We start from the raw sequence: 20,879 nt of genomic DNA on the forward strand, positions 1-20,879 counted from the left end.
ATGCAGGCTTACTTGAGCTTCCCTACTTTTGTGCTTTCCAGCCTCCTAGCAGCTACTGTATTTTAAAAGGAAGTGGAAGAGGTTGCTGATTAGTTGGTCAGTAGTTCCTGGGCTATGCCTTGAAACTGTTTTCTGACTCTTTGTTTCCTTGCTGTTCCCTGAATACTGCTCAGTTTTGTTTGCTCATTCCTTGCCTGATGGTCCTTAATTTCCCCCTGATCCAGCTATGCTGACTGTGTCTCAGTTTGTCTACTGAGACAAACTGCTGTATTTGGGTTTGCAAATACTTTTTCCACCCAGTCAGGCTGACAATGATCTCAGGCTTCCCTACCCTGTAAGCTAGGGCTGCCATACATTACTGGGATTTTAAAGGCGGAATTGACGTCCAGTGGGAGTTTCTGAAAGGTGGTGGCTTGTCCTGGATGTCAGGCAAGTCAATCAAAAAACCAAAAGCTCAACAACTGTTGGGGTGTCCTGGTAACCCTACTGTAAGCACCTATTTGCAGTGCATTTTCTAACTACTTATTTTATGATGGAAGTTCCTGTTTTGAACCAGGGGTCTGTTTGCGTCAGTCTATTGTTGTGATCTCTACAAAAATGTAGTGGCTGCATTCTGTAAATCATATCATAGCCCAATAGCTGCAAGCAAAATTCCTGCAATTCCCTATGGATGGAAACACTGTGTTTCCTAGCCATCTGGGGGGAAATTGTCAAATCTCCCATTATAAGTGGCCAGTATATGATGTTATCCCAACTTTGTTGTGTTTCAAGGAGCCATTGAGTTGAAGCTGAACGATATGGTGAGAGCTGCCAAGAGTTCAGAGCAATGCACCATCAAGATGGCCAAGGAGAAAGCCATGCCCCGCTTCTCCATCTTCCGAAACAAACGAATGAGAGGCTGGTGGCCATTCATCAAACTCAAGGGCCAGGAAGACATTGAAAGGGAAGAGAGGGAGGCTAAGCAGAAGAAGAAAAAGAAGAAGAAGAAGAAGTGGAGGAGCTCTGTAAAACCAGAAGATGTTGAGTTTTCAGATCCTAGTGGAAATATCTTCATCCTTACAGTAAGAGAACTGCACTGAAGATGCACCTATTTTTATTATTATTTACACTTATTAGCTATCTGTTAAGCCGTTTCTCTAGGCAGCATACAACACATATCAAATATAGTGGTACCTCAGGTTACATACGCTTCAGGTTACAGACTCCACTAACCCAGAAATAGTACCTCGGGTTAAGAACTTTGCTTCAGGATGAGAACAGAAATCACATGGTGGTGGCGCAGCAGCAGAGGGAGGCCCCATTAGCTAAAGTGGTGCTTCAGGTTAAGAACAGTTTCAGGTTAAGAACAGATCTCCGGAACAAATTAAGTACGTAACCAGAGGTACCACTGTAGTACACTGAGGGTGCAATCCACACCCACTGGGTGTGGCCTGAGCTGAGTGGGACTCCCCTTCTGTCAAGTCCTGCTGAGCTGCACCGGCCTCCACCTGCAGAGCGATGCCAACGTCACTCTGCTGGCCCAGAACCCACACTCCACTCTGTGTAAGGCAGAACTGCCGCTGGCAGGATCTCCACCATTGGCAGCAAGCGGATGGGAGTCTCTGAAGCACAGCAGACTCTTGCAGCATGTCAGACATTTTGCTCACAGTGTGCTTCTCTCTAGGGAAAAGTGGAAGCTGAATTCCAGCTACTGACTGTAGAGGAGGCTGAGAATGCCCCAGTTGGTCGGGCACGGAAAGAGCCTGAGCCTTTAGAGAAACCCAAGTAAGTATCTAAAGATTTATATAAATGACTCTGTAAATGAGAAGACCAGGCCGGATCAGGTCGTGGTCCGTCTAATGCAGCATCCTGTTATATGGTGGTCAGGTGCCTATGGGAAGCATACAAGCCTATGGGAAGCCCCTGCTCTATACTAGGGATGGGGGAATCTGTGGACTCCAACCCCCATCAGTCCAGCTGTCATGGCCATCAGCCAGGGATGATGGGAGTTGTAGTCCAGCAGCATCTGGAGGGCCACAGGTTCCCCACTCCTGCTTTGTACTGTTGTTAATTAAAGGGAATACATTAATATTGTTGGAACACACTATTTAACGGGAAAGCTGATTAAATGCAAAATGACCTTTGGATTTCCAGGCATTCAAGTATAGGTTGACTTGTCTTCACCGTGAACATTGACCTATTATCAGCTGGGGGGTGAGGATAGCTATGTGCTACCAACATTAACTTTGTTGCTACACCCTTGTCCAAACCTGCACCGAATCTTGCCCTTTCTTTTCTCCCCAGCCGCCCGAAAACATCCTTCAACTGGTTTGTGAATCCCATGAAGACGTTTGTCTTCTTCATCTGGAAGCGGTACAAGAAGTACATAATTGCACTACTTATTATTGCAATTTTGACCATATTCTTGGTTCTCATACTCTACACAATGCCGGGATACATCAGCGAGAAGATAATAAACGGCTAAAGACAGTGCTTTCTGTCCTCTTCCCCAAGTTGGGACTTGACAAAGGAAGATAACAGTGACTTCTGTGCCAAAGACTTTAAGGAACATGTGCAGCTGGCTGATTGTGCCTGGAGCACTTTGAAAATGCAACTGTCAGAGTAAGGGAAGAGACTGCCCATATTTAGGCAGTCAGGCATCCTGCTCACATCTGTGATGTGATGACAATTATCTCTGAAGAGCCTTTGGCATTATTCATTAAACGCCTTGCCTTTCATTAGCTCTTAAGATGGTATGCTTGTTCTATGACCCTGCAACTCTTTATAGGCTAAAGCAATCAACTGTCACTTAAGAAGAAAATAAGAAGAGGCCACCTATAGCAATAGATATAGAAGCATGGAAATCTAGCAAAATGGAAAGGAATTTATAGTTTTATGCCACTGCTGTCTGTGTCTCCAAATCATATGAGTCTGGTATGTGGGTGTGGTTTGCTAGGAATCGCCTGGCAGGTCCAATTGATACCCCTAGTGGTTCACAGTTGGTCTGTGGGTTGGCAGTTCCTCATTCCTTAATGTATTGGTTTGAGAAATGTGGATTTGCTAAATTTGCATTAAAATGCGGGTCACATTTCTCATCCATCCCTACACTCTAGCGCAATAAGCAGTATACATGCCATCATGTTTGGAAGTGGGAGACAGCTGTGCTGTTTTCCATTTTTGTTAGTAGAGCAGGGCAGCTAGATCACAAGTTCATCCATCAAATGATATTTGTAAATATATAAATCACAGATTGGAGGGATAAGGAGTAAGGGTTATGTTACTCCTAAGCATTGCAAGCGCTGCCTAAAAGGTGCCTCTGACATTTGTGCAACCTCATTGTGTGAAGAACTATTCAGCATTATCTAGCAAAACGATTCGATTTTCCCAGCAAGATACTGCACTTTTGGAGCAAAGAAAATGTGTTGTCTTGGCAACAGAAAACTGTCTTGGACAAAGGTAATGCCCCCCGTCCCCCCGTCCCCCCCCCCGCCATATTGCCTGTATTAGCTGAAATGCTGCTTGTGTCTTTTTACCCTGTGAAATAATGACATTGATATAACATGATTTTTGCTGTTCTTTAAAGATTCCATGCACTTTAAAAATAAATAACACTGCCACTTTTGCAAATTACAGGGTGGTTTTTTCCCCAGAAATGCATATTTCTACAGATGTGTTTTTGGATACAACCAGAGTGATTCACACATAGAGGCAAATTTCCAAATGCAGATCTGCTCTGCTGGGGCAATTGTGCGGGGGGAGGGGACACACTGTGTCAGTCCAACAACCTACTTGTGCTCTTGAAAAAGTAGATTAGCCTTCTGTGACCTTGCGCCCTCTAGCAATTTTGGATTAAAACTCTGATGAAGCTCTGGGGTTCCTGTATCTTCTCTCTCTCTCTCTCTCTCTCTCTCTCTCTCTCTCTCTCTCTCTCTCTCTCTCTCTCTCCCCCCCCCCCTGTGTGTGTGTGTGTGTTTCTCTCCCCTGCAGGTGAAGAAGCAACTGAGGGTAAGCAGTTTTAAGCTTAAAAAGCAACTTGAGGGTTAAGCAGCTGACTAGAAATGCAATACATCTCACTATAGTGGAGAAAATTGTGACCAGGTAACCTGGTCTGTACTATTCAGGTACTAAGTGTTGATGGGTGACTTCAAGGCCTCTCCTGCTCCCCCATCTTTTGATTCTTTATATTTGAGCTAGACTTGGACTGGACGATTTAAACAGAATGTAGCTTTTCAAGTAGTAAACATAATGAATAACCCTACTCCCTTATCGAGAGAGAGAGAGAGAGAGAGAGAGAGAGAGAGAGAGAGAGAGAGAGAGAATTACTAGGTTTCAGTGAGGATTCAGAAACAGGGGTGCCAACTTGAATAAAATATTGGGGGGGGAGTAAGCCCCACCCCACATAATCAATCACTAGACACGGCACACACACACCATTTGAATCAACTTTTTTGGGTGGGAGTCCCCTCAAATATTTTATTGGGGAGGCTGAAGGGACCCCAGCCCCTAGCAGTTGGATCCCATGTTAAACAGTATTTAACAAACTCTGAGTAGTACACTGTGTGTGTGTGTGTGTGTGTGTGTGTGTGTGTGTGTGTGTGTGTGTGTTTTGGGGAGGGGAAGCAGTGGCAAGAGGCCAGCTCTTTGCAACTTGTGGACATGGAGGGGCAGCGGCCGTCGCTCTGCCTTTCTGGTGTTTGTGGCCTTCTCAGCTACCCTTAGCTGCTTCCTCTCAATCCTGAGTTCCCCTTTTTCTGTGGCCTGGCAGTCTGACGCTGCTGCTTCTCTGGATCTGATCTGCAACCAGGCGTTAAGGAAGCAGGATGCCTGAGCTTATCTCTGTCCAGGACTTTATCTCCCAGACCCAAGAGGATCTCAGCTCTCCCACCACCTCCTCCTTTTCCAGCCACATGGGCAAATGCAGGAACACCGTTTGCAGCCTAGAGGAGGTAAGAGAGGGTTCAAGGAAGGAGGTGACGGCGGCTGGGCCGAAGCCAAAGCGGAGGGGGAGATCTTGGGATCCCATGAGGAGAATTTGCTGCTGGGTGTTCCTCACTCTGTGCAGGGAAATAGACAAACTGAGGAGCGAAGATGGCTGCAGTTATTTTTATTTATTTAAGGATTTGTACCCCACATTTCCTTCAAAAGAGGAAGCTAAAAACAGCTTGCACAATGTCCATAGAGATTAACAGAGAACAACCAATTCCCATAAATGAGCTCGAAAAACCAAATAGCACAAGCTTCAGAGGAACTTTTATTCAATACAAAACTGCCCATCCAGCCAATGAAATTAACAGAAACCACTTCTTCTAAACAGGCAGTATTCACTTGCCTCCTAAATGACCGAAGGACCAGATCTGGGGGAACAGATTCCATAGCTATGTTGCAGGCAAGAGCCTCTACTTGATATCTTGTCAGATTTCTCCTCACTGACAGAAGGAACCCAAAGGAAGGCCCATTCCATGCGTACCAAAGTCACCTAGGAGAAAGCACACCCTAAGACATGCTGACTTGCCCCTTTGTCACAGTGACCTAGGACATAAATTTGCCTTCGGAATTATTCTCATCCCTATTCAGTGGCTTGGTGGCTTAAGTCCTTGTCCTCAGCAACTTTGCATTTATTAGAAGACTGGCAAGCAAGGCAATTGTATACCTAGGGCTAAAATGGTGCAAGAAAGCATGTATAGGATTGCACTGTTGGCGTTAAAAGAAATAAATAAATTGCACTGTTGTCCATGTGATACCTGTATATCTGTTTGCTTTGCTCTGATACTAACTAAACCACATTGTTCTTACCATCTATAAGGGAAGGGCTGTGGCTCAGCGGTAGAGCATGCAAAATGTCCAAGTTTCAGATCTCAGCCTCTCCAAGCAGTCCCATGTCTGAAAACCTGGAGAGCTGCCTGCCAGTCAAAGTAGACAACATTGACCTCGTTTCCTGTGTTCCTATAGGGAACCCTTTCAAAATGCAATTATATCTCACAGCTTTCTGTGTAGGAGTGTGGGAGCCACCACCAAACTGTCCTCTGACTAACTTGAAACCACTTCTGCCCTTCTCACCTTCTCATTTCCTCTTATGAAATCCGTTGCATATCTGCCCTTCAGTTTCCAAATGTTGGGCTCATTTGTGAAGCGAAATCCAAAGGCCAGGATACCTGATCATGCTTTGCATAATGCAGTTTAGCAGAACCCACAAAACAGTAAAAGAGCCTTAGGGCAGTATGTTAAGATAAAATGAAATGCTGGAAACAGGAAACCATTTGGAAATATGAATAGTTTGAGAGCTGAAAAGAAAAGCTTGCACATCAGGAAACGGAAATGTTGCATGAACTCAGTGTGCACGAGAGGCAGGAATATCGAAAGCAGCACCCATAATTTCAAGAGAGCAGCTTTAGAATGTTAAAGTAATGAGGGTGAGGGGCACAAAGCTTTTGAGTTATCCAGAGTTCCTCCTCAAAACAATGGCGTGGGTATACAGCTGGACGTCATATAGAAGACCCAACATGATTTGATTTTCCAAATAGAGGAGAGTGGTCATTTACTGGTTTGTTTATCCCAGTAGCCCTTGGGGCAACTTGAATTCTGTTTTGCACCTAGAAAAATATAACCTTATCATATATAATAATTTTTGTATATTTATAAACTTTGTTTTGCTTTGGGAGAGCAGCTTGTGCTTAGGATGTCTTTTTCTTTTTTTCTTTAATGCCTTTAGGCTTTAGATTCTGATCGAATCGTTCTGCAAAAAATGAGGAAAGCAGTGAAAGCAGAGCACACAACTGGACAAGGTCAGACTGTCATTGGGGATGTGCTATGGGCTGCCCAGCCCAGAGGCCCTGAGAATTTTCCTGTACCTTTAAGGGTTGCTTAAAAGAGCTAATTTTACCAGTGTCCACTTATCAATTCTTATAGGAAGACGATCCCTCTCAGAGTCTTACAATGCAATATTATACATGTCTACTAGTCCCATTAAATCCTATTAAATTAATTGAATGGTAATAATTGCTCTTTGGCAAGTATGTATAGGGTTGCAGACAGAATTTGGCAACCATAGATGTAGTTGATAGGATGAGATCTTGAAAGACACATCTTGCTTTTATGCATACACACACCTGTTTAAACAAGCACTCCCTAATCTCCTGACCGGAGCCTCCTGTTTTAATAGTTCTAATTTGTTCTTTTAACTGTTGTGTTGTTTTAATGGATTTCTTTTATTGCATGCCATCCCAATCTCCTAGTGTTGTGAGATTCCAGGCGCTTACTCAGGGTTCGTGTTTCCTTTTGGAATGAGTCACAGTGGAGACTGTGGGGTTGTGCTTTTATGGTACAGTATATGGTTTATTTACCCATATATACCGTATTTTTCACACCATAGGACGCACCGGACAATAGGACGCACTTTGTTTTAGAGGGGGGAGAACAAGAAAAAAGTATTCTCCCCCTCTCTGCCCAGCGCCCCTTCAGTGAAGCGGCAGGAGCACTGCACAGAGAGGGGGAGAACTTTCCCCCTCTTGTTTTCCCGCTGTAAAACAAGGTGCCGTTTAAGGTGCGTTCAGGCGGCTACCTTGGAAGCCTGGAGAGCGAGAGGGGTCGGTGTGCACTGACCCCTCTCGCTCTCCAGGCTTCAGGTTCCTTTCGACCTGCTCTTTGGGGCGGGGGAAGCCCACCACCAAAGAGCAGGTCAGGGAGCAGTGGAAAGGCGCAGCGGAGAGGCTCCTGCCATAGCCGCGCGTCACCTCTCCAGCCGGGAGAGGGTCGCGGGGGGCTGCTTTAGCCCCGCCCGCCCGCTCTCCCGGCTGGAGAGGTGACACGGGGCTGTAGAGGTTCCTGCCATAGCCGCGCGTCACCTCTCCAGCCGGGAGAGGGTCGCAGGGCTATGGCGTCTTCGCTCCATAGGACGCACACACATTTCCCCTTCATTTTTGAAGGGGAAAAAGTGCGTCCTATAGAGCGAAAAATACGGTACCTAAGCCTATGATGGGGGGGGGGCGCATTTCATAGCATCAACACCCCAAAAGGGTCTTGTTTCTCCCATAGCTGCAATCTTGGATTCAAGCAGATGACACTCTCTCTCTCTCTCTCTCTCTCTCTCTCTCTCTCTCTCTCTCTCTCTCTCTCGTCTGTCTCTCTCTCTCTCTCTCTGTGCACTGCTTTGATTCTGTGTCACATTACTGCTCCAACTCTCCACTCTAAACTCTGACTTCATTTGTTGAGGGAGGGGGCTCCACCCATTTGCCATCTTGTGCCTAGCCCCTTATTCCCTCTTCATGGCCTGTCATCCAGGTTATCACTAGCCTGACTATTCCAAGAATTAAAAGCCTTGATTAAATTCTAACACTTGCTGGATCCAGAGATTAGAGGAGTCTGGCACATACCTTAACACCTCAAACTTATAACAATATTTTAGATTAGTGTGCTAATATTTTTGCAGTTGGTTTTGTAAACAACTTGCAAGCCGCTTGGGCAATTAAATGGCATACTGCATTCATAATATTGTTGTGAGTTGTGGGGGGTTAATCTGCATGATGCCTGACTCCCTTCTAATTCCTGGGATCATGGAACTAGCAAGGGTTAAAATATCTTGGAGGATCTCATTGTTGAACTAGTCAGGCAAGGTTTTTTGTGTGTGTGTGAGTTAATGGCCATAAGGATCAAGTTACTCTGTGCCAGAGAACAAAAGGGTGGGCCCCCTCCCTCACTTAATTGGTAGTTGGAAGTGCCAGGGCACTTGTGTGTGAGAGAGGAAAACAGGCTGCAGGCAGAAGCTGGAGAGGGAGAGCCATGCTTGATTTCTGCTAGAAACCACGGCTGTGGCTATGGCAGAAGCAAGATCTTTTGAGGTTTTAATGCTGTGAACCCCCTCATTTTAGGCTCAGGTTGTCCATATGTGTTACTAAACCATATATCCTAAAGACACTACAGACGGTGCTGTCCCTCATTCCAAGGAAACAGAACTCTGAGTAAGCGCCACTTGGAGGTTGGGGTGGAGTGCAACATCATCATCATCATCATCATCATTATTTATTGAAGTGTGCACACTCAAAAACTTTACTCACAACAAGTCATATTGTGCTTAGGATACTCCATGCAGGGAACCATTACCCTATATTTTAAAATGTGTGATAACCACATTAAAATGATAACGAAATCTTTATAATTTGGCAACAGTGGTAGAGCACATTCCTTGCATGTGGAAGGTCCCAGGCAGAGCTCCTGGTTTTTCCAGATGGAACTAGAAAAGACTCTTGTCTGGAAAGTCACTGTCAGGCAGCATAGGCAAGACAGACCAATGATCAGAACTCTGTACAGTGGTACCTCGGTTTACGAACTTAATCCGTTCCGGAAGTCCATTCTTAAACTGAAACTGTTCTTAAACTGAGGTGCGCTTTCCCTAATGAGGCCTCCCGTCGCCAGTGCCCCTCTACCGTTCGGATTCCATTCTTAGACTGAGGTATAGTTTGCAAACCGGAACACTATTTTCAGTTTTGCGGAGTTTGTAAACTGAATCGTTCTTAAACCGGACTGTTCTTAAACTGAGGTACCACTGTATCAGTAGTTCCCCATGTTCCTCACTTCCCCGAGCAATGTGAAATCCAGGGGTGTCATCTTTACAACAGCTGTTTAAAATAATACAAGTAGAGTTTCTTGGAAACAAATGGATTCCTAAAAACAGGTTGCAGAATTGCTGGTCCTGCAGTTGGGTCAGGTTCCCAAAGGCAGCAGCTGCACAATGTCAAAATCCTTCATCGTATTGGCAGCTCTCTCCATCTGCCCCTCTCCTCCATTTGACTCTGCCCAAATTGTACCTTTGTTTTGCCATGTACAAACAAATTGTAGTTAATAGCTGCCATTAAGAAAATATCACTCCATAATTTATTGATTGTTAGCAAGAAAGCAACTTAACAAAGCATAACCACTTGACTTACTCCTGAATCAATATGTGTCAGGGCTTTCATTGCTAATTCAGTCAAACAGGTAGCTCACTGTTTTGTCATTTTAGGGAATCTTTTTGTTTGTTTCAGAAAGGCGTACATGAATGTTCAAACAAATTTTGCTTCTGCAGATCTCATTAACCACTTAGAAGCTCACATTATTACCCAGGAGAGGTTTTCAGGGAACTATCACAACAACAGTGATGAGAAGCTAGCTGAAGCCTTCATCACCTTTGCTTCATTCTCACGGGAGCTGCTTGATGCTGTTAAGAGCCTGGTATGAAACTGTTCTCCGCACCCACAGATTTGTCTGAAAAACAGAAGCATGATGACAGGGGCATGGTCAATGGTGTCAGTCTTCCCTTCCGGGCCCTAAGGAGAAGAGCAAAGGCCATGGGAGAATCTCAAAAGGCTACCTTGCCTTTACTTACTGAAATTAGGGCATGCAAATAAGTCTACAGTTTGATTCCCTCCTTTCCCATTCCTTTTTGACAAGCTAAAACAATAATGCAATTATTTTTGCTTTATTTGTTCTACTTTATTTTAAACGTTTCCATCCCCACCTTTCAATTAAAACTTGGATCTCCAAAGGGGGCTTACAATAAAAATCATAAATACAACGCACATTTCTAAAGCACAAAATGCTCCAGGACCTCCAGGACGTCCACTGTGAGAAATGGTCCACTGGGTTGATCCAGCAGATTCCACATGTGCCCGGACTAGGTGGCATTATAAGCCACATATTACTGGCGTTTTGCTATATCAAATAGACAAGACTATTTGGTGTTAATGCCTCTCATACAATAGGCCTTCTGGTTTTCCTTTACTGAAATTGGTTTGGCATCTCTGAGAAAAGACATTGCCTCTGAAGAGATCTGTAAAGTTTTGGACTGGACTACAGAGATGCTTTAAGAGTTTGGGGTAATACTCAAAAGATTGAGATTGCCTGCTTGTTGCACTTGTTTTTGCATTCCCATAGTGCCAGTTGGATCTATATGTTTTTATTTAGGTTGTTACAAGCAAACAAAGCCCTAAATCTGCAGTATTGTATTCTCTAAATGAAAATGATGCCTGAGATTATCATCTATTGTTGGAGAGCACTCAATAATACGAAGAAGCTGTTAGTGCTAGCTACATGTTGAACTCTCTCTTTTTGTAGTTGCTGAGCCTGTATCACAACATTCACTTTTCCCTGGACTCACTGATCAAGGGAGACTTTAAAGGGGTGAGTAAATAGATGCTGAAAAATGTGTTTCTGTCCTGTTATTACTGTGAGATTGCTTAGATTTTTGTTCATTCATTTTTACATTTGCATTCTGTCTTTCCTCCAAGAACTTCAAGGAGGCACAAATGGCTCTCTTTCCATTTTTTTAATCCTGTGGGATCAAGTATTGAGATGCACTATAAAAAGCATGAAAATAGCAGGCAGGGAAAATAAAGGTTTGATTCTCTTCACCCCATATAGGGCAGCATAACAGTTTAGCAATCTGTATGAAATGTGAGGTGCATTGAAAGTACTGAAATAGGGAAGAAGAAATAAAACAACAACTAGATTTATTAAGTCTTAGTTTCTTTGTCTCTTGATAGGACTTTAAAAAGCCTTTTGAGAAAGCCTATAAAGACTATGAGAGCAAACTGTAAGTTGGCCTTTCCCCCTTAAGCCAGTGATTGCTTCTGTACCTGGAATTGTTTCTAGCAAAATACACCTGCACACAGCCATTAATAAATACTGTCTCTTTCTAAATTTCAGTGCAAAGATAGAGAAGGAAAAACGAGAGCTGGCAAAACAGTATGGGATGGTACGGACAGAGGTTGCAGGAGGGGAGATTGCTGAGGAGATGGAAAAGGAACGAAGGATGTTCCAGTTACACATGTGTGAGGTGAGTGGGGCAGATGAAAAAGTGCTTCTTCCTTTCGTTTCCTGTGTGGATCAGTCTGCTTGACAACACTGATATAGTCTGTCTATTTCCCTTTATGGGACAGATATCAGATTATTTAAATTGTTATGTAAATAATAATAATAGTTGCAAACTATTACTTCATTTAGGAGAAAGGAAGCATCTCTGAACTCCATAAGCAGGGCACTTGCAGGCCAAGTAGATGCAATAATTTTTTTAAGAAGGCATTCTCCTCTGCTAAAGATTTTACATTCATTGTTGATGGAATGAAACAATGGTTCCTACATGAGACTGTGCACAACCTAGAAAAAAAATATTACAGTACAAACAGAAGTTGAGTCCAGATGTAAGACATTTCTCTACAATAAATGTGTGCTTGCTTCAATAATAATAATAATAATAATAATAATAATAATAATAATGTATTATTTATACCCCGCCCATCAGGCTGGGCTTCCCCAGTGACTCTGGGCGGCTTCCAACAAAATATGAAAATACAGTAATGCATCAAACATTAAAAGCTTCCCTAAACAGGGCTGCCTTCAGATGTCCTCTAAAAGTCTGGTAGTTGTTGTTCTCTTTGACATCTGGGGCGAGGGTGTTCCACAGGGCAGGTGCCACTACCAAGAAGGCCCTCTGCCTGGTTCCCTGTAACTTGGCTTCTCGCAGTGAGGGGACCACCACAAGGCCCTCGGCGCTGGACCTCTATTTTGTTTCTGTGCAGTTTTCAGGATTGTGGCTCAGTTGCCAGGATATCAGATTTCTCCAGCACTTGAAGTCTTAATGCTTTGTGTTTTGTACCTGGGGAAATGCAATGCTTCCTCCTGAGAGTGTATTCTCTTTGGTACAATGCAATGTGGTTATATAGGTGCCGCTCTGGCACTCGTCACGGTCCTCCATGCACCAATAGTGGTTTAGTCATGATGGCCACACAACCTGGAAAGCTGTCTGTGGACAAACGCTGGCTCCCTCAGCCTGAAAAGCGAGATGAGCGCCACACCCCATGGTCACATTTGACTGGACTTAACTGTCCAGGGGTCCTTTACTTTTAAAGGGATATCTTAACAACATATCCACCAGCATCAACTGAATGTGTTTGCTATTCACTGTTAGGGGGGAAATACTCCTTCTACACTAGTAGCTGTGGAAGTAAGAATGAGTTATCAAGGGTAAATTAAAAGACAGTGTAAACACTGTATAATATCTGCCTTTTTTAGAATTTGAAGGAGGGGAAACGGAACTGATTTAAGTTATCTAAATACAAAGAGTTTGATCCAGATTTGTCTTTCCATAAACGGAAGGGCTCCTTTCATTCATGGAAGGGACTGAGATCCAGTGGAAGATCCCACTGGGGAAAGGACAGGGGGAGGCAATTTTTCCTGATTGTTGCCCTCTTACTTTGTACCACCTTCCATTTTGTTCTGTGAGTCTCCTGGCCTTAAGAGCAGCTTTTTGGATAGCACAGGTGCTGCAGAGGGAAGAGGGAATAAGTGGGAGATTCCCTATGTGCCCACTTTCCAGCAGCAGGAACTTCCTTTGAGTTCTGCTTACAAGAAATCTAGATCTTAGCCAGTTTATTGTGCTGTCTTTGAAGAACAATTAGTGTATTATATAGTTCATGTAGCAAATTCATTATGCTAATGATGCAAGGTACAATTTACAAAAAAAAAGGCATGTAATTTGGGGGAAGCGTTTTTAAACAAAACAAATCACTGCAGAACATTGTTTTCTATTTGAGCAGAGGAGGCATAAGTAAACAAAACAAAATAAGTAAACTCAGCAGGTCCATGCTCACTTTCCCTCCAGTACCTAATTAAAGTGAATGAGATTAACACCAAGAAAGGAGTTGACTTGCTGCAGAACAACATCAATCACTGCAACTCCCAGTTCAAGTAAGTGCATTCAGTTCCTATATTCTCATTCCTCACAAAGTTGCAATAAATTCTTGAGCATCCCAACAGTATTATATCATGAGCTTCTGTAGGAGAGCCTTATGATATTCATGTATTTTTCATTTATAGTGTGTGTGAGATCTCTCTCGCCACACCTTTTTTATTGTTATTCTGAACACTCTTCTTTCCCCATAGCAGAGCTTCCCCACATTACATCTTTACAACCCTTAAGCCTTGCCCTTAAGTATACGTCTGCGTTAAGTAACTTGTGTGATTGTGCCTGTGTGTTCAAGATGTGCGATACTGCGCTGCCCAACTTCACCCACTTTTGATTCTGGCCCTGCTTGCTTATGAAATGTGGCCCCTTACAGTTTTCCACTGCAGCCCCCAGACTCAAAAAGGTCCCATTCCAGCCTTAAGGGAGTTCCAGAACATTCCAATCTGGATTAAGCCCTGGATTATGCAACCATGTTTGGAATACCCCCAAGGGACATTGTGGAGCTGGTAAAGGCTCAGAAAAGGGCAAGCAAAGTAATCAAGGGGGTGGAGTGGCTCCCCATGAGGAAAAGTTGCATTTAGGATTTTATATTTCTGATAAAAAGTGAGTATGAAGTGACGTGATGGAAGTTTATATAATTGTGCACGGAATGGATAAAGTAGATAAAGTTTTTCTCTCTCATACCACTAAAACTTGTGGTTGTCCAACCAAGTTGAATGTTGGAAGATTCAGGACTGATTAAATAATGCCCTTTTTCGCGCAGTGCATAGTTAAACTATAAAACTCACTTGCACAGGAGGCCAGTGATGGCTACCAACTCAGAATGTGTTTAATTTAATTTAATTTATTATTTATACCCCACCCATCTGGCTGGGTTTCCCCAGCCACTCTGGGTGGCTTCCAACAGGATATTAAAATACAATAGTCTATTAAACATTAAAAGCTTCCCTAAACAGGGCTGCCTTCAGATGTCTTCTAAAAGTCTGTTGTCATTCTTCTCTTTGACATCTGGTGGGAGGGCGTTCCACAGGGTGTTAAAAGAGGATTAGACAAATTCATGGAGGATAAAGGGTATCAGTGGCTACTAGCTATGATGGCTGTGCTTTGCCTCTGGGGTGGGAACTGGGAATATCCTTTTTCTACTTTTGTTCCACAATGTTTTTCTGACAGTTTTTTCCAGGCATGTTTAAAGGCAACAGAGAAGCACAAACAGTTTATAGAGAATCTTACTCCTGAGCTTCAGAGTGTGAGTATGCTTCATCAGTTTCAGAGGGTTGTGTTCGACTAACATTTGCTGAGAGCAGACTTTGCTGAAATTAATGGTCGTCACTAACTTAAATGAAAGCAACCAAAAACTCAAAAGCTATCTAAAAATCAGAACATAATCAAATCATAAAAGCTACAGCAAATTGTATGTATTTCCCCCTTCACAATAATATTGTCACCATGTCTACTGCTTTTAAGGCATAGTATAATATCATTGAACTAAAACCAATAAAACAGCAATATTATAAACACATAAACATGTAAAACAGGTTCCAATGTTATGAGCCGGGAAAAGGCAAAAAGGTAAGTCTTGACAAGACTTCTGATACAATTGATGGTTGCTGCTCCATGTATGACAGAAGAAGAGGCATTATACAGTGCAGGAGGAGGAGCAGAAAATACCCATTGTTAGGTCACTGCCCTGTGATATTCTGTTCGGGTGCAGAGGACACAACTATTATTAATACAAAATGCATATCCTGTTTTTTCACCTGCACTGGTTCCTGTCAGCCATGTGGATCCGTAGAAGAGCACAATAATAGTGTGACAGAACTGGATGTGGCCTAAAAGTGCAGGCACATGAAAATCTAAGCGGGGACTTTTGCAAGTGGTGATCAGCCTTAGTTACTTTTAGTCTTTGTAAGTGTGGGAAGCCTATGGCCCTCCAAGTGATATTGTTGTTAGACAGTAGCTCCTATTGGGAGTGACCATTGACCAAGCTGGCTGGGAACTGTTTTGGGAACTGGAGGGCCACGGCCTCCCCATCTCTGCAGTATACATAGCAGAGTTACTCAGTGTAGAATCTAAAAACAGGAAGGAAATGCCTACTGAAGGGATTTAGCAGCAGCAGATGGAAGAACTCCCTTGCTTGATGGAATGTTTGTTGCGCTGCCCTTTCAGATGAAGGCCAAGCAGGATGAGGAGAAGAAGCAGTTGTGCTCTCTTCGCGATCAGCTGAAAGCAGCACTGCAGCTGGAGCCCAAGGAGGTAAAACTGGTGAGGGAGCACCTCCTTTTGCCTAGGAATAGGGATGGATGAATTAGCTAATTTGGTTTCCCTTAGTTCAACATTGTTTCAATCTTAAGTTCAGTTTCCTCATCAGTGTGCTTTTAAAAAAAAAGGACTCAAAAATCTTCATGCAATTTTGTGCACATTTCTCCTAATATACATATTTTGTACGCATCGTGGCCATTGGTATGGATTTGGGCAAGTCATTTCCCGCAGTATGTATTTTTCCATGTTACTTTGACTAATAAGCTCATTTTGTCTGCACGCTTTCCCTTAATATGTGCAGTTTTGTGTATCTTGTTTGGTTTGAGACCTGTATTGCAAAATTCGGACAGATTTTGAGACACAGCTATGTTTCAGTTTCCATCTTGGTTCAGAATGTGCAAATTGGGTGGGTTTACATTAAAATTCTAGTGTGCTGGAGTCAGAAAATAAGGAACTCTATTTCACAAATGTTTTTGGTGAATGTGAACAGAGGTTTGGAATAATTGTAAGAGCATGAAGCTTAGATTTTTGAACCCTGGGCCAATATTAGATTTGTACTTCAGAAAAACTACAAAGTTCTGCAAAACTGTTCTGTTTCCCAACAGAATTCTGTTAGCAAGCCACTGAGATACAGCATGCACCAGTTACAAGGAAATAAGCAGTATGGCACAGAGAGATCTGGGAGTCTCTTTAAGAAAAGTGATGGGTAAGTGAAACCACTTCAGATCTGGCAACTGCAAATATATTTTGTGAGCTCAGTTTACAACAACAAAATCATAAGAAGAGCCTGCTGAATCAGGCTAATGGTTCATGTAAGTCCAGTTCTCACAGTGGCCAACCAGATGCTTATGGGAAGCCTGCAAGCAGAACCTGAACTCAGCAGCATTCTCCACACTCATGGGTCTGGTTCACACATTGCATTAAACCATAGTTTAAAACAACCAATGGGTTAATGTGGATGCACAGTGTGTTGGCACATGCTGCTGAAAAGTTTTGTCTACTCCTCTTGCACCCATGCTGTTACCACTCTGCCAGGAAAGAAGCCAGAGTTTGGCTTGTTGTGATATTTAAACCTGGGCTCATGATTTTTCTCCTCTAAACAAACCATGAGTATCAAGCCAAAAGCAAGCCTTAGTTTCACTGCTCATGGTTTGTTTGGAGAGAAGCAAACCACAAACCTGGATTTGGGCAGCATGACAAAACAGACTCTGGCTTGCTTCCCAGCAGTGGTAGTGAAGGAGTAGAGAAATGTCTACCCTTTCAGCAGCATGCACCAGCACACCATCTGCTCACATTAAACCATTGTTTGTTTGTTTTAACTATGATTTAATGTGACATGTGAACCAAATCATTCTTCAAGCTTGCCTTGGAAAGATTTTATATGGCACGGCAGACTATAAATAAACAAAACAAAGAAACAAGCAACTACCGAACAGGCAAAACTTCAATGGATGAAATTTCTCATCATGCATTTCCATGTTGAGAAGAGGGACATGTGTTGCTGAATTCCTGCTTGTTATGCTGCTGGTTAAAGGTCCATGCCTTACCCTCACAAAAATTGGTAGACTGAGTTGTGTCATGTTTGTATGTAACCCAATGTCATTTTAGAAATATCCTATGTAGTTTAATATGTGGTTGTAACAAGGGCTAAATAAGAGATGTGATGTTGTCACTAAGATGCTTGTTCAAGTGAGTCCTCCGGAGAGACTTTTGTGAGTGTAGGAGGGGGAAACAACAGTAGACACTCCTCCCATGAACTTCTGTGAATTAATTTAGGATGACAGCCATCATGTTTATTTCCATCATGCCCTTTGATGCACTTACCCTAGTGAAGTGGTTGGAATTAGTATTTGACAGGCTGGGTCTCCCACCTGAGACTTTCTGTTTTCTGTTTAATGTAATGTTACTTTTAAATTTCAGCTTAAGAAAGGTCTGGCAGAAGAGAAAGTGCACAGTCAGGTATGGCTACCTGACCATCTCACACAGCACGGTAGGCACTATGCTTCGTATTAGAACCTGTTCAGTGTAGATGGATTAGAGAATAAGCTTCTTCAGAAACCAGTTACGTACAATAACTTTATTTGGGTACTTCCAAAGTTCAGCTTCCCTACAAAAGTGAAGCTTGAAGTATCCCTTAAAAGAAACACTTGTTATCCCAGGGGTCAGGAGTGAGTTTTTCCTGGTTCTGAACAATGTTTGCTGTTGCTCTTCATACACCAGTATTTGGTCTAGTGGTGATCAGAATGATGAGTGTGTAGTGAAGACCCACCTTATTTCTGTTTCGTATGTGCATAATCCATATTGTATGTATGTTGTGCAGCTGGACACTGTTAAAATTGACTTACAATATTCTTTTCTTTTTCATCATCTAGCTAAATCGCACTCCAGTCAAGCTGAATTTGCTCACTTGCCAAGTGAAGCCAAACGTGGATGACAGGAAGTGCTTTGATCTTATTTCACGTAAGTCCTCATTTTCTGAGGAAGCATTTCAAAGAGCACCCTTTTCCTATAGTGCTTCATAGGAAAAGTACAGGTGAAGAGGGGTTTTTTGTAGGAGTCCGGGGAGGGAATACATCTTAAACCTTACCTTATCTTTGAATTTCATTCCTTTCTCACTGGGTGACCTTGGCCCATTTACACATAATGTACCAGTAAATCTAATCATGGTTTAGTCAGAATAAGCAAGCCTGCAGGTCCCCAGAGCATTTTGCTCCTCCCCCAGCTATGCTGCAGTTGTGCAACCTAGGGCTCATGTTTCATCACCTCCTAATAAACCATGAGTGGTAAATCAAAAACAAACCTTGGTTTACTTAACAGCTCATGGTTTGTTGGGAGATTCTGGGGGATTATTTTGTGTTCTGATAATATTTCTAAAACAAATTTACTCTGTGTGTGTGTGTGTGTGTGTGTGTGTGTGTGTGTGTGTGTTTATTTCAGATAACCGAACATACCACTTTCTAGCAGAGGACGAACAGGAATGTACCATGTAAGTATTGGGGAGGAGGGATGGAGCCCTTAAGACCTGTGTGGATTGAAAAAGTGCAACAGGTGACACTTCTATGTTTATTGTTTTCTCATGTTAGGGAAAAGCCCCAACCATTTATTTTTGATCTATTAACAGGGCTTTGAGCAGAACTACACATTATGCATGGTTCTGTTATTCTTCCTGTAGGGGGGAGGCTGACCTCCGCTACATTAAACTAACAGAACTCACAGGGATATATGTGTGCCTGCATCCCCATGCTGCAGGAATGGGACACCTGTGGTCCTCCAGATGTTGTTGGACACCAACTTCCATTAGCCCCATCCAGCACAGTCAGTGGTCAGGAATGATGGGAACTGCAGTCTCCTGCTATAGTGGCCCAGGTGCAGGTGGGACCTCTGCTTATGGGTCCAGCATCTTCCATCTTAGCAAAGTGTCCTAACAACATCATAGTGTGGTTTGAAGTTCCATCTTCAAGCTCATCTGTTGCCTTGCATCCCTTTGCTTAAGGAAATGGCATGCATGGGGAAGGTATTTACTTTGGATTCCTTACAGATTGTGGCTTCCATTTACTTCCACTTGTAGCCATCCATGCAGTCCACAGTACAGAGGCCTAGGCCGACTGAAAGGGTGGGGAAGTTCAATTTATCTGACAGTAGTTTCCTTCTGCCTTGCAGATGGGTCTCTGTCCTCAGCAATAGTAAAGAAGAGGCTCTCAACGTGGCATTCAAACAAGCACAAGGCAGGGAAGAGTGCAGCATGGACGACCTGACCGGAGCTATCATCAAGGAGATAAAGCGCATGCCAGGAAACAGCATGTGCTGTGACTGCTCAGCATCAGGTGCAAAAGGAGACAGCTGAACTACTTCCCATTTTGACCCTGAATGGCTGGGGCAGGTTCTACAAAGGGGGATGCATTGGATACCCAATCTCAGTGATCACGAGCAGAAGGAGGACTTATGCTATGACCAGATCATGTCATTATTGAGGACTGACATTGTCTGAGGACTATTCCTGCCTCAGGGTCTGGTCAATGCCAGGTCAATGATTCATAAGACCACTGCCATCCATGACGTGATCGTGGATGAAGGAATTGACCTGGCAAGAGACTTTGTTGGACATGGCAGATGGGTCTGTTCTTGCCGCTGCTTGTCTGCCAGGTTTCTCTTTCGCACAGCAACCCAGGGCATGTGGGCAGGGGATGGGGGGGTTGCAGTGATTTTTAGGAAGTCATTAGTTTTCACTAGACATCCTATTATTTCATTTCATGTGTTTGAAGCTTTGAAGATAATTGCTCTATAGTAAACTGAGCAAGTGTTCACCCCTTCCACTGACATTTTTGAGGGCCCTCAGAGGTGTTGAGAACATTCCATGAGGCGAAAGTGTGAAGATTTCTTACCATACTGTCCATCACCTTCAGGAAGGTGACAATACCTGTTTTGTTCTTGCTTACTCTGCACAGACCCAGCTTGGCTCTCCATTAATTTGGGAATCCTGATTTGCATTGAATGCTCTGGCATTCACCGAGAGATGGGTGTCCATCATTCCCGTATTCAGTCAGTAGCCTTGGACAAACTGGCAACCTCAGAGCTTCTGGTAAGGGTGTTCTGACTGTGTTCTGCACTACAACAACCACCTTCCATTCAAAGTTCATGATGGCATTTCCCCTTCTAAGTACAACTGATTCACCTCTTTAATAAGCTCTATTTTGGTTACAACATTCCTTCGGTGATTATGCTGTTTTCCTCTCTACCCCATTTATTTTGCAGTCTGCCACTTTCTGTGACGTTAGCATGGTTTCACCTTGCCTGCTAACCCAGGCTGTGTGAACACCATACATTTAAAGCACATTGCTTCCCCTCAAATAATCTTGGGAACTGTAGTTTGCCACTCACAAAGCTACAATTCCCAGCAGCCTTGACAAACTTCATTTTTCAGGATTCT

General features: G+C 43.3%; 2 protein-coding genes across 9 annotated transcripts in view; both read left to right on the top strand.

Annotated features, from left to right (window-relative positions):
- The window catches only part of LOC308587321 (fer-1-like protein 4), a 54,010-nt gene extending 50,410 nt beyond the window's left edge, over nucleotides 1-3,600 (top strand). For all 3 annotated transcript variants that reach the window (XM_081194845.1, XM_081194844.1, XM_081194843.1), the window contains 3 exons: nucleotides 772-1,061; nucleotides 1,664-1,764; nucleotides 2,284-3,600. In XM_081194845.1, the coding sequence (XP_081050971.1) occupies nucleotides 772-1,061; nucleotides 1,664-1,764; nucleotides 2,284-2,464 (572 nt within the window). In that variant the 3' untranslated portion in view covers nucleotides 2,465-3,600. The remainder of the gene's footprint in view (nucleotides 1-771; nucleotides 1,062-1,663; nucleotides 1,765-2,283) is intronic.
- Nucleotides 3,601-3,728: 128 nt separating this feature from the next.
- LOC308587322 (arf-GAP with SH3 domain, ANK repeat and PH domain-containing protein 1-like) overlaps nucleotides 3,729-20,879 on the top strand; it is a 35,302-nt gene continuing 18,151 nt past the window's right edge. For 2 of the 6 annotated variants that reach the window (XM_081194851.1, XM_081194850.1), the window contains exons 1-15: nucleotides 4,593-4,925; nucleotides 6,689-6,761; nucleotides 10,037-10,182; nucleotides 11,065-11,130; nucleotides 11,493-11,542; nucleotides 11,656-11,785; nucleotides 13,610-13,695; nucleotides 14,864-14,939; nucleotides 15,860-15,946; nucleotides 16,558-16,658; nucleotides 17,873-17,942; nucleotides 18,325-18,412; nucleotides 18,890-18,938; nucleotides 19,613-19,776; nucleotides 20,398-20,531. In XM_081194851.1, the coding sequence (XP_081050977.1) occupies nucleotides 4,800-4,925; nucleotides 6,689-6,761; nucleotides 10,037-10,182; nucleotides 11,065-11,130; nucleotides 11,493-11,542; nucleotides 11,656-11,785; nucleotides 13,610-13,695; nucleotides 14,864-14,939; nucleotides 15,860-15,946; nucleotides 16,558-16,658; nucleotides 17,873-17,942; nucleotides 18,325-18,412; nucleotides 18,890-18,938; nucleotides 19,613-19,776; nucleotides 20,398-20,531 (1,446 nt within the window). In that variant the 5' untranslated portion in view covers nucleotides 4,593-4,799. Of the gene's footprint in view, nucleotides 3,985-4,004; nucleotides 4,101-4,592; nucleotides 4,926-6,688; nucleotides 6,762-10,036; nucleotides 10,183-11,064; nucleotides 11,131-11,492; nucleotides 11,543-11,655; nucleotides 11,786-13,609; nucleotides 13,696-14,863; nucleotides 14,940-15,859; nucleotides 15,956-16,557; nucleotides 16,659-17,872; nucleotides 17,943-18,324; nucleotides 18,413-18,889; nucleotides 18,939-19,612; nucleotides 19,777-20,397; nucleotides 20,532-20,879 lie in introns of those variants that run through there. The other 4 variants (XM_081194846.1, XM_081194847.1, XM_081194848.1 and 1 more) reach the window with 4 other exon arrangements.

The sequence above is a fragment of the Podarcis bocagei genome, assembly GCF_964188305.1.
Source record: "Podarcis bocagei genome assembly, chromosome: 5".
NCBI lineage: Eukaryota > Metazoa > Chordata > Lepidosauria > Squamata > Lacertidae > Podarcis > Podarcis bocagei.